We start from the raw sequence: 13,812 nt of genomic DNA, 5'->3' as shown, positions 1-13,812 counted from the left end.
TAATAATTCTTTTCACTTCTGAATTGTTGAACTTTCACAATGAGCATGTATCCCTTTACCACGAAAAACTATTTAACATTTTCATTTTAGGGGGAAAAAAGTAAAATAAACTAACCAAAATCATCCTGGAATGACAAAGAAATTTAGTTCTTTAATAAGCGAGGAGAGTCCTCAACACCAACCCTCCTACCGCACCAAATACAATGGTTAAAATTCAAGCTCCAAAAAAAAAAAAAAAAATTCAAGCTCCAGAATATCTGTTAACCCTTCACAACAATATTCTCACTGCTTGGGAAAATGAAGCCACATTATAAAATTAATCATTCTGTTTGTATTCAATAAATATTTGCCAAAGGTTGAAGGATTTATACACTTTTGGAATTATAGCAGACTAGGATGTATGAACCTACTACCTTCCCTTAGAAAACAACTATAGAGAAAAGACAAATATGAATAATAGATGATAAAAATATCAAACCCAGTAAGAGAGTAGGAATCTGTCAGGGCAAAGCTTAGAAATTAAGAACACAAAACCGCCTAACCCACATTTAACTACGGGTACCTGCAGATTGTGATTTCCCATTTCTAGTGTACCACGGTGCCAAGTAGTCACAGGCCAAAGTCCACCCAGGCTAATGGGTTTAATAGTGAACCTTTTCTACTTGAATTTAGGCTTCCAAAAGGCTACAATATCAGAGAAAATATAAACAATAAGAAAAATGCCCTCTACTCTTAGGGGGATGCAAGGATTTTATAGATAGGAAGTTGCCTTGCAAGTACAGAGGGTAGGGCTCCAAAAATATTAACAATGCAAATCAGTACTATCAGTGTAGGAGAAACAAGCAAACAAAATAAACAAATCATACAAACAAAATGCATGCCATACATTCAGTAATTTAATACTGGATTGAGAGAACTGTGCAGGCACTTGAAAGAAGCAAAGAAAAGTCTCCCTGGAAGAATGTACCCTCGTACCAGATCTCCAGGAAATTTCACAAATCATTTTTTCAAGAACAGTGGGCAGCACAGAGTAAAAACAAACCTCAAAACAAAAGACAATTGAAGCCCTGAGCAATAACTATGAAAAATAAGAGAGCAGAAACTGATTGAAAAAATTTCAAACACCAGAATTATCATGCGGATTATAAAATAGATTTTAATAAAAGAATTGAAATATATTCATGAAATATAAAATACCAAAAATTTTAAATTCAATCTAACAAGAAATTAGACATAATAAAACAGAATTCTGGGATTGAAAGGGAAGAAATTATCCAGTCATAGAGACAAAAATTTAGAAAATAGGAAAAAGATGATGATAAAGTGAAACAGTCTAACATATGGTTAATTGGAGTATCATAGGAGAAGGAAATGAGAACAAAGAAAAGATAATATTTAAGAGATAATGACTAATAAAGATCCAGAATTGGTGCAAGATACCAACTCAACAGAAGCCAGAAGCCCAACAAATCACAAACAAGAGAATAAAAGGATGCATAATAGTCAAACTGCACAGATAGTGCTGTGTTCTGCACAAAAATAACACCACAGATTTTAAAAGCAATTTTAAAAGCAATCAGTGAAGAAAAATCATATACTTCCAAAGAAATAAATAACAAATAAAGGTCAGTACTAACAATGGAGCCAGAAGATGGTAACTATGGACATACACAATTGTGTTAACATAATGTCAATCTAGAAATATACAAAGCAGAATATCTTTCAAGAATAAGGGTAAAATAATGTTATTCAAGCAAACAAAAAACTAAAGAGTTAAACTCCAGTAAATACACACTAAATGAATCCTAAAGGAGTACTCAAAGTAGAAGGAATGTGCCCCTGGGTGTAAGATGCCAAAAGGGATTATTACTTAAGTCATAAAAAAGAATACCTTGCCATCTGCAAAAATCTGGGTGGGTCTTGAGGGTATTATGCTAACTGAAATAAGTCAGACAAAGACAAACAAATACCACATGATCTCACTTGTATGTGGAAGCTTAAAACAGAAGCAGAGAAAACAGACTGGTGTTGGCTAGAGGCAAGGGTGTGGCGGGCAAGCAAAATGGAGAAAGGGGTCAAAGGTACAAACATCCAATCATAAAATAGTCAGGAGATGTAATGTACAACATAGTAACTATAGTTACTACACTGAATATTTAAAAGTTGCCAAGACAGTAGATCTTAAAAGTTCTTATCATAAGAATTTATAATTATGTCTGATGAATTTGCTAATAACTACATTTATTGTGGTAATCATTTTGCAATATATGCAACTATCAAGTCATTATGGTATACACCTGAAACTAAAATGTTATATGTCAATTATACTTCAAATTTTTAAAAAAGATGCAAAAGGAAATAATTATAAAGAAATAAAGTATATAGGGCCTCTCCAGTGGCGCAGCGGTTGAACGCTGGGTTGTGAAGCTGCCCGAAGCCTCTGCAGCGCCTGTTCGATCCCCAGCTGCTTCCCGGACACCGGAGGAGGGTCCTGCATGGCACGCAGACCTCTCTTGCCACCCGCTGCTCCCCTCAGCAGTGTACTTCGGTCCTTCTGCCTGCTCTGCTCCCCGCTCTGGCTCTAGTGAATTTTCTCACCCTCCCATGCTTCTGACTGTACCCAGTGCTTATATAAATAAATAAATAAGTCTTTAAAAAAAGAAAAAAAAGAAACAAAGTATATAGATAAATCTAAATGAATACGGAGTATAAATTATGTTGTATCATGAGGTTAAAAAAAGGCAAAATAAAAACATACATTAATTATCAGCACCAAGTCAGCAGTAGGTAGATGGAGTTAATGTTGTGAGGTCATCATTTATTTGGTAAGGGGATAAAGACACTAATAATATCAAACTTTGGTATATTAAAAATGCATGTGGGGCCTCCCCGGTGGCGCAGCAGTTGAGCGCTGGGCTGCGAAGCTGCCCGCAGCCTCTGCAGCTCCAGTTCGATCTCCGGCCGCTGGCGAGGGTCCCACATGGCACGCAGACCTCTCCTGTCTTGCCCGCAGCTGCCCTCAGCAGTGTACTTCGTCAGTCTGCCTGTTCTGCTCCCCGCTCTGGCTCTGGTGAATTCTCTCACCCTCCTGCGCTTCTGACTGTACCCAGTGCTCATATAAATAAATAAATAAATAAGTCTTTTTTAAAAAAATGCATGTGGTAATTTCTAAGGAAAATATTAAACAGAGTCTAGCTAGAAGACGAATATATAAAATGATTTAAAAAAAAATCCAAATGAAAGGAGGAAATAGAACAGATAGGATAAATAGAAAACATAAAAGAAGGTATATTTAAATCCAATATATTGATAATTATATTAAAAGTAAATAGCACCAATGTTGGGAAAAATACTGGAGAAGACTGACCTCCTGGGGGTTCATCCACTCCACTGCTAAATATAATTGCTAGTAGCCACAGGTAGCTATTGGACACTTGAAATGTGGCCAGTTCAAATTGAAATTTAATACAAAAAAATAAAATTTACACCAGAAAAATAAATATTTCCACAAAGAAAAAAAAAAAAAACAAATGTTGACGTTAAAAAAAAAATTTAGACCAAATAAAAAAAAACTCCAAGTAGGTATCTGTTAGATATACTGGAAACGTAACAATGAAAACTTGATAGCATAAAAATGAAAGTATTTTTACCATACGATGGTTTGGACATACTAAATATCCAAGTCAGATAAACTGCACTTGAAACAAAAAGCAAGAGATGAAGAGAATGAGGAGATGAAGAAAATCACTAAATAAGATATGAAGTAAACATAAATACAGAAAGAAATAGATAACCTAAATAATCATGAGACATGAATATAGCTATGTTAGTAACTGAACAAACAGCCAAAAAATCAGGATACAGAAGATTGAAACACTATGCTCAACCACAATGATTAATAAAATTCTATTTAGGATTGCATATATGGATGGTCAAACTATGGGCTATCAGAAAAGTCAAACTCATTTTTGCTTGAAAAACACAGGAAAAAACACGTCATGACTTTTCCAACAGTCCAATATAAGGAAAAGTAAATGATAATCACAAAAATTAGAGGAGGTGGAGGAGGAGTATATTTATTTATATTTATATTTAAATATTTTACTTCAAGACTGAAGTAATGATTAAGAGTTACAAGGATTTCCTGGATATTTTCTTATGAAAGGCCAGACAAAAAGTACTTCAGGCTTTTTAGATTACATGTCATCTCTGTCATATATTCTTTGTCTCTACAACTCTTTAAAAATCTAAAATTTATTTTCAGTTTGCCTGCTAAGGAGTTTACCAATTCCCACATTAAATCTTTCATGCATTTTTTATCCTTAAACAAAAAATACAAAAGAATCACTTAAGGGAACAAAAGTAAAAGTATTTCTTTTTCAATCTACCATTCCCTCTTAACAATCTTAAGCACCCAATGTATGTCATGCATTTTTTTTTTTTTTAAATTGAACAAGTTACCTCTCCCATGTCAAGTGGGTAAAGTATTTACAAGAATTACACCTGGGCCTCCCCGGTGGCGCAACGGTTTGAGCGCTGGGTTGTGAAGCTGCCCTCAGCCTCTGCAGCGCTGGTTCGATCCCGGGCTGCTCCCCGGCCACCAGAGGAGGGTCCCACATGGCGCGCAGACCTCTCCTGCCGCCCGCTGCTCCCCTCAGCAGTGTAGTTCGGTCCTTCTGCCTGTTCTACTCCCCGCTCTGGCTCTGGTGAATTCTCTCACCCTCCCGCGCTTCTGACTCTACCCAGTGCTTGTATAAATAAATTAATAAATCTTTTAAAAAAAATAATTATACCTTTAAGTAATAAGTACTGTAAGAAATGGAAAATAGCAGTGAACAACACAAAGCAAAATTCCTGCTCTACAGGATTTACATTCTAGTGAGTGAAGATGGTAAACAGATTAAGTGTAGAGTTAAAAATATAAAAGTTAAATGCAAATATTAAAATTATATCACACACCAATGACAATGATCTACAATAACACACAATGATATGGATGAATCTCAGCAAAGTCATGTTGAATGAAAGAAACTAGACACAAGAGTACATACTGTATGATTTCTTTCATACAAAGTACTAAAGCAGAATCACGTCTTCTTTATTCATTCATCCTGTGAGAGACATTTAGGTTGTTTCCATATCTGGTAGACCCAAAGCATACTAGTGGGTCTCAGGAGGTGAGGAGGAGGGGGACTATCTGGAAGGGAACATAAGGGGGGGGTTTTGAGGGAGCTGGCAACATTTTGTTTCTTGTGTGGTTGTACAGCTTATGAAAATTCTTAAGTTGTACATTTGAGAAAAAAATCTGTATCAAAATTATGTCAAGTGGCAATAACTAAGAATGAAAATAAAGCAGGTTTTAGAGAAGCTGACCAGGAGACCTTTCCAATAAAGTCATTTTTAAGGAATAACCTAATGAAGAGATTGCTAATCACGCTGTATCTGAATGAGAGAACAGCAAATATGGAAGTCATGATGCCTAACAGTGTGTTTTGCAGAGTTCAAGGAACATCAAGGCCAGCACGGTGCAGTGGCGCGAGAGAGAGGGGACACGTGGAGATGTTAGAGTTAGGCAGGGGGGGTGAGCACATGACAGGCAGGAGTTTCTTAAGCCACGTAAAAGAGGATGGACAGTTTCAGGTAGAAGAGTGCCAGGATCTGTCTTACCTTTTAACCGAATACTCTGCCTACTGTAGTAAGAATAGAGTAAGTCAAGGGTAGACGCAGAGAGACCACTTTGGAAGCTAATGCAGAGAGCCAGGAGGATAGAAAAGTGGTCAAATTCTGATATATTTCAAAGGAAAAACAGGATTTACTGATGAATTAGATATGGAGCCTGAGGTTATGACCTGAAAAATTGGACAAGTAAACTTTCATTTTATCAGGACAGAGCAGACTGCAGGAAGAGCAGTTTGTTGTTATCGGCAATAAAAGAGAAGGAAGCAAAAGGTCCTTTTTGGACAATTTCAAGCTGTCTGTTAGATATATAAGTGGAAATGTCAAGTAGAAAGTTGGGTAAATAATTATCAGGGAGACCTGGGCCCAAGTGAAGGATGGAAAGTTCATCCATCCTAAAAGGCAGTTGAGATTACTGATGGCTTGCTTGGTAAGCTTGTTGTAGGGCATGTAAAAGTTCTCTTCAGATAGTTTCTATTTTCTCAGTAAAATGAAAAAACAAAGTCATGAGCTGAGATAGTAAAGGGGGAGGAAGTGTTGCTGGAAGCTTGCAGGGAACATGATATAGTCATTTGGAAGTGGGAACTAACCAGGTTAAGCACAGTAAGATTGGCAGGCAGGTAGGGGTCCACATGAGGTTTAATTGTCAGGAACCTGAAGTGAGATCACTCAATGTGGGTTTTCCTCTAACCATGCTGAGCTGCTTAGACACAAGCAAGGGAAAGGCAGAATATTAGATGTAACCATTGCTGAGTTTTTCCAGGCAAGTATGATTGAGAGTGAGTGGGGGGAAGGGATAATTCAGGGGTATTCAAAAATCAGTGGTTATAGCAAAGAAGCACAGCTACCAAGTTGGGAAGTTAAAGAGCTCAGTGTAAAGGAAAAGAGAAATTAAAGCTTGGTTCCTACTTCAACACCTAATATACACTTAGATTTACATAATGATGATGGGGCCCAGTCACCATTCATATAAATGGCAGGCATGTCTACAGATCGTTGTGTATTTTATTTTCAGACTTGATCTAATTTGACACACACTCATAAAAAAACAAAAAATTATTTCAGAAAGAAAAGAGTAATTGACGACAAAGTGCTACAAAACTTACTTGCCCCAAATAGGTAATTCTGCAATCTCATTTAACGTTTTAAAAACTTTAACTGATTTAAAACTTAAGGAAAATAAAGACACAGGCCTCCTCAACAGTTATCTAACAAAAACGCTCAACCTAACCAAACAGATGTTTACATTAAACATTTCTAACATTTGAAATATGGCATGGATAACAAAATAGCAAAAATTTCAAGTTCAGTTCATCTTCGTAAGTGCTCTAATAATTAGAACCACTCTAATGAATGCATACTTTTATGAGACGGTGGAGGGGAAGAAGAGCATTTTAAAATACAGTCCAGAAAACTAAATCATTTAAGAACAATATTAATCAACTCTGCTAAGGCAGAGAAAAGCAACTCTCCTAAACAGAGACCTAGGATGAAAACTTGTGATCTCAGGAAGACCCCCCACCTCCCCAAGAAGCCACAGCAATACCGGAGACATCAATGGATAGAGTATACTCTTGAATACAGTAACAGAGGTCTTGTATAGTATCAACAAATTCTCCGAAGGCACTCATGCAAACTGACACAAAATTTACATTAGCTAGACAGCTCAGGATTTCTCAACCTTGGCACTAGTGGCATTTTAGATCAGATAATTCTTTGTTATTGGGGAGGAGGGCGTGTGTCTCACAAGCATAGAACAAACCTATCTCAAATAGTATAGTACTGGCTTCTCTACTACATCACTGAGTAAACCTTGAAGATAATTCAAATGCCAGGAGCTGACTGGATTTAAAAAAAAAAAAGAATTTAGTTATAGGAACATATGAGCTTTACAAAGATAAAAACCTAACCTAATATTTGGATTAGAAACCACTTCCTTAACAGAACAATGAGCTACACGTTTACAGTAACACATTATACTGGAAGAATGGGTTTAGTTCTTATTACTGATCTCAATTTGAACCTAGTAAGGGATTCTTAAGTGATACTATGAACTTTTCGCCTTAAATCCTCTTTCCCTTTGGGTAACTATTAGAAGAGAAACTTTGCTTGAGTGTTCCTGGACTTCTCATCTCCTACAACAGGTGTCAAATTTCTCCAGGTGAATGCTTACCGGTAAGGGATTGGATAAGGAATGTTGCGGTGAGGATCGTGCAACTGGTGGAACACTTCTGCCAGGGCTGGTTCCTGGCCCGCTTCCCCCAGCAAACTGGCCAACAGGGAAAAATGGATATGAATAATTCAAAACAGTACTATGCTTCAGATAAGGAGAGTAAAAGATTAATACACAAACAGCTCTTTATTATACATGGCCCCTTTAAGTCACACATCTTATGCCAGAGAGAAAATGCCAGGTAAGCCAAATTTTGCTGTCTTTTCAACGAGATTTTTTAAGAAGGAGCTCCAGCAGAAACATACCAAGATACAAAGAAAATATGGCTAGAAAGCTGAAGGTACACATGGTTTTGAAAGGACACAGGAAAAGAGTGTTTTCCCTTCTTATCTCAAGATCCATGAAGCAGGAATACAGGGGTACAGTGGATGTTAGCGTCTTCTTTAGTAACCACTAAAGACAAGTTCCACTGGGCTAATGGGAAGAGGACAAAAGAAGAGTCCAAGCCATTCCACTGCAATCTTTGTCAGACACGAAACCTAGTCTGGCCAAAAGAAAAATCACCTCATTTGTGAATTTTTATATCATCGCAGAAAGACACATAATAAGCAAATTTAAATTTAGGAAGTCAGCAGTTTCCTCTTAAAGAGAGAGAGGGGGCAGCATTAGACCGATGAAGATGGGGAGGAGAACAAGCAAAGGCAAAATATTGCTTTCTAAAGCCTTACATGAACAGAGGATTTAGATTTTTAAAAATCACTATAGATTTTTTTTCCAAAAATTTAACTTACCTCAAAGTAATCACTAATTTTATGTCCCCTAGGAGTGCCTTTCCCTGAAAACGAAACCAAAGTAAGTATCGATTTTCCAACACACATGTAAAGCACCATCCACTAAAATGTACTATGTATTCAATAACTGCATATGTTATCAATTCAAGTGACAGCTTTACTTTTAGCAAATGAACCAGAATACTCATATCGTAAGAATAGAGACAGTTTCCTCCATATTATAAAGGCTTAATAAACAGAGAGGAAGAGCTTTTCAGTTTGCTTTCTTTTAAGATTCACTAATCTTTCTTTACATACACTAAAAAAAAGTATGATACAATTATGAGAAAAAATGAAACTAATCTATACTCTACACCCCCAACTAAGAGAACAATTAGAAACAAACAGTATAGTACTAAAAGTTCTGTTCTATTCTATATCACACACACCAAAAAAAAAAAACTTCATGTGATCTTGTCACTTGGGACAATTTTCCCCAAGAAAGTAAAAAATGTTTGCAGAGTAAAGAAAAACATAAGAAAAATGTAAAAAAGATCTCCATTTCTTGGAATGGGGGTGGGAAGGGAACAAAACCAAATTATTTATTCTTTAATTATATAAAGATTTTTGACATTATCATCAGCATATTTACAGATTTATTTCACTGGGCGCCAATGTTCAACTAAATAATTGACAGGGAAGAAGAGCAAGGGGAAAAGACAGTCATTTAATGAAACTGTTTCTGGTCACCTATTATTAACAAATCACAGATTTAACACAAGACTGTGAAAACTCCAATGTAAACTCTTCTTTGTACAATACACCATTAGTCTGAAGAAAAACCTGTGGTGAGAAGATCGTTAACTTACAACAGGGAAAACAGGAGTCCCCAAAGAACTGACACTGTTTTGTCAAGTGTATATCAAATAGTAAGTCTATAATAAACAGTGTGATATTCCCTTAAGATACACAAATCGCCTTTGTTAGGAATCCCAATATACTAACTAATTATTCAGTGCAAGCTGGAAAATTCTACATACAGAAGAATTTAGTATTTTTAAGCTGTGAAATTAATATTACCTTGGCTGGTTTCATATGGTTCAGCTTTTCTTTTCCGGTTTCGCTGGTCATTCTGTTTTTTCTCAGGAGTCTGTTAAATACCATATACATTACAATTAGCATTTTGTTAAGTGTTTCACATTATAAAAACAGTGAATATATACAAAATATCACATTTTTGAAGAAATTCTACTAGTGCCCTGCTCTTGGAGCAGGGTTGTGGAAAGAACACAGGGTCTGCAGCCTAAACATCCAGACAATTCCTAACAAACTGCTTACAACATCGGAGCTTTGACTCATCTGTAAATCAGGGTTGCTAAAAAGCTTCAATAAGATATTTTTACAATGCATGTAGCACAAATAGTAGACAACAGTTTTTACAGTATTTCTACTTAAAAGAGCTTATATCCAATCCCTTTTTTCTAAAAAGATGTGTATAATCAATCAGTTGGCTTTAATTTATTTAAAGTTCTATTTAAGTGAAAAGTAGGTGGCTGCGGATTTCGACCCATATTCATGCAGCTAAGTTACCTGCCTTTGAAACAAAAATCTTCAAATTCTGTCACTAAAGTCAGCAAGGCTAAACTGACCCATGTTGTTAAGAACAGACAGTGTTAAAATTCAAGGGCACCTAAGCTAATTCAGCTATTATTAGTAGCACCTTGGCATTTAAAGGTTCTTAAAACCCATCATGGCTGCATCTCAGCTGTGCAGACACAGAGAGCACACAACCCAAAGGGGAGTCATTCAGAGACCCTAACAGCACCTCTGGGATTATGCAGTGTTTTCTTTTAACCCAGAATGAAAGTGTGAGAATGTAAAATGTCTTACAATGATGTGGCTTCTTACCTCTACTTCTTTATCACTCAAGGACCCCACGCTGCACAAGCTCTGATTGGAAGACTCACTATTGAGTGGCCCCTGGAAGGAAAAACAAGAAAATCAAAAGAAACTAAGATGACAGCAAAACTGAACAAGAAGCCCGTTGATTCTAATGCCTAAATCTGGTAAAAAAAGAAGCCAGGAGTTAACTCTAACACTTTCAAGCCAACTTGAAAAGAACTGCTTTACTATACTACTGTGCCCCAGTGTTACAATTCTCGTTTCTATTATTTCCATTTCCTTTACAAACTCATTACTTGTGCAGATTTCCCCTTGGAAACGTCCCTCGCATGTAGTTAATTCATTCTTTAAGGAAAATAAGCAGGGAAATCAATTCTCTCGGCCTATTTTATCATTTGGGTAATATCTGAAAGTTGAGTGCATTAAGGGATCCTTATGGGGGTGGTCAGGGCGACAATGATGGAAATGCTTTTCTGAGTCCTCCCTTAAGGAGGTGTTACTGCTTGCTCAAAAACCAAAGTTACAAGAGATTCACTTCTGGCAAAAAGAATGAGGAGCTCCAGTAAAACTGGTGAGAATAATAGGAAAAATCAACTATCTAAAGCCTCTGGAAATGGTCCCTCAGGGCAAACAAAATGAAGAAACAACTATTTGATAAAATACATGAAAATTGAGTCTGAAAAGTGAAAGTTTGTGGCATCTGAACCAAGACTACTGCCTCCCTCCCCACTTGCACCTCGGCTAAGCTTCAGACTACTGCAACCAAGGACATGGGCCCTCTCTTGCTTCAGCTCTCAGTCCAAGAAGGACTTTCTTCCTGGAAGGAGCAGGATCTCAGGTTTCTCAGTAGATGAGGCTAAGTCCCAAACAAGTGTCACCAAAGGTAGGGACTCCCTTATGCCCAACTCCAGTCATGGAACAAGAGGCTCTACCTTAGGCAAGGCACACTGAGGATACTAGGACCCCAGCAAGCCTTTCACCCAGCTCAAGCAATGGTACTCCACCGTGGGAGAGACAACCCAAGAAGACAACAGGCTGCTTGCCCATGCCCCTCAGACTCCTCCCATGGGGTTCAGTAATTAGAACCAGAATGTCACTCACAGAAAAGCTTGACATTGTTCCTGCCCCCAGCTCTGGTATCCTGGCTCAGATGTTTTGCTAACAGAGTGTGGGATAGTTTAATTCTGAGAGTGTTTCCAAGAAAAGTGGAGGTTGTGATAAAAGGCAACTGATAGGGCCTCCCCGGTGGCGCAGCGGTTGAGCGCTGGGTTGCGAAGCTGCCCGCAGCCTCTGCGGCGCCGGTTCGATCCCCGGCTGCTCCCCGGCCACTGGAGGAGGGTCCCACATGGCACGCAGACCTCTCCTGCCGCCCGCTGCTCCCCTCAGCAGTGTACTTCAGTCCTTCTGCCTGCTCTGCTCCCTGCTCTGGCTCTGGTGAATTCTCTCACCCTCCCATGCTTCTGACTGTACCCAGTGCATGTACAAGCAAAACAAACAAACAAACAAACAAACAAATAAATAAATAAAACATGCCTCTATTTAAAAAAAAAAAATCATTCTATAAAAAAAATAATAATAATAAAGTTTTTAAAAAAAAAAAAGGGCAACTGATAGAAGAGATTCATGGATATAATCAGATACAACCTAAACTGTAGGTCAGTCTGGGAGAAGCCTCCCTGAGGTCAAGCAAATACCAAACAATAACCTCAGAAACTCTCCCAAAGACCCTCAAATTGACTGGATTACTTTGTAGGGGAAGTTCTGTCTCAGGGCACGGCTGAAAACAGCGGCACGCAATCTGGGCAATTAGAGGAGTCTGACAGCTAGATGTCAAGGTTAGCATACCCTACCAGTACCGGTACCGTTCATCCCAGGGCAACCATAGGCAAACCTAAAGCTTTGGTCCCTGAGGAACATCAACAGAGGCAAAATACTCCCCCCAGTATTATTGGGGGGATACAGGGAGTATGGGATGAAGGCATAGAATAGATGTCACTAAAATAATCCAGTCAGTCACTAAACAAATAAGGAAGTAACAATAACAAGTTCAAGGGGTGTAATGAAAAATCAGTATCAAGAGTTGCTATAATATATCATCTAAAATGACCAATTTCCAATAAAAAATAATGAAGCATGTGAGGAAATAAGGGGGAAAATAATAGCAGAGACCAGAAATTGCCTGTAAGAATAACCAGATATTGGATTTAAACGAATATTTCAAAATAGTCATTATAAATATGTTCACAGAATTAAAGGAAACCATAATTGAAGAAAGGTATGAATGGCAATATTGCATCAAATACAGAATATTAATAGAGACATAGAAACTGTATATATATAAAAGAAGACAAATAGGAATTCTGGAGTTGAAAAGAACAATAACTGATATTTAAAAATTCACTGTAGGGGCCTCCCTGGTGGCACAAGGTGTAAAGCACAGCACTGTGAAGCTATCCACGGCCTCTGCAGCATGAGTTCAATTCCCCGCCTGCCAGAAAGCTATCCACAGGGCATAGCAGTCCTCTCCTGACTCGCCCACTGCTCCCCTCAGCAGTGTATTTCAGTTAGTCTGCCTGTTCTGTTCCCCACTCTGTCTCTGGTGAATACTCTCACCCCTCCATACCACTGGCCTGTACCCCAGTAGAGGCTCAAAGAGTAGAACTGCATAGGCAGAAGAAATAATTAACAAATTTTAAGATAGAGACTATACAAGCTGGAAAACAAGAAAAATGAACAGAAGTTCAGAGAAATTGGTAAAGTGTTACAGACAACATCATGCAAGAAGGGAACAGGAAAACTATTCATGGAAATAAAGGTTGAAAACTTACCAAATTAATTAAAAAACAGTAACTTACACATGCAGGAAATTTACTGAACTCCAAGTAGGATAAAAACAAGAGAGACACACAAACAGGCACATCATTCAAAAACTGTTCAAAGACAAAGACACGGAGAAAATCTTCTTGTTTTGTTTTAAATTTTTTTATTAAATTTTTAAATTTTATATATTTTTACATCATTTTTAATTTTTGCACAATGTATCCATTTTCATCTTGGTTATATTCCCCAAACAATTCCCACCCCCTTTATTTTGACCCTAAACCCTCTCCTCCGCCCTCACTGTGTCTCTGGTTTATAGTTGCTTGTTGATTTTGATTTTTACTTTATTATAATTAGTTTTTTCCTGGTCCCTTATTTAGGTTTTCTGAATTCCAGATGGTCTCATTCATAGCAGGAATTTAGAAAGCCATTACTGTTATTTTTAAGAATGTAGGCAGTTTTAAGTTGAAC

General features: G+C 37.5%; 1 protein-coding gene across 6 annotated transcripts in view; it reads right to left on the bottom strand.

Moving 5' to 3' along the window:
- TLK2 (tousled like kinase 2) overlaps nucleotides 1-13,812 on the bottom strand; it is a 114,460-nt gene that overhangs the window by 63,195 nt on the left and 37,453 nt on the right. For 3 of the 6 annotated variants that reach the window (XM_037495162.2, XM_037495163.2, XM_054688830.1), the window contains 3 exons: nucleotides 10,528-10,599; nucleotides 9,700-9,769; nucleotides 8,641-8,684 (listed from right to left, as the gene is read on the bottom strand). In XM_037495162.2, the coding sequence (XP_037351059.1) occupies nucleotides 8,641-8,684; nucleotides 9,700-9,769; nucleotides 10,528-10,599 (186 nt within the window). Of the gene's footprint in view, nucleotides 1-7,849; nucleotides 7,946-8,640; nucleotides 8,685-9,699; nucleotides 9,770-10,527; nucleotides 10,600-13,812 lie in introns of those variants that run through there. The other 3 variants (XM_037495161.2, XM_037495160.2, XM_054688831.1) reach the window with 2 other exon arrangements.

Source organism: Talpa occidentalis, unplaced genomic scaffold (genome assembly GCF_014898055.3).
Source record: "Talpa occidentalis isolate TD23 unplaced genomic scaffold, MPIMG_talOcc4v2.1 talOcc4.7, whole genome shotgun sequence".
NCBI lineage: Eukaryota > Metazoa > Chordata > Mammalia > Eulipotyphla > Talpidae > Talpa > Talpa occidentalis.
The sequence above is the reverse complement of the archived record's forward strand: the minus strand, read 5'-3'. Positions and strand labels throughout refer to the sequence as shown.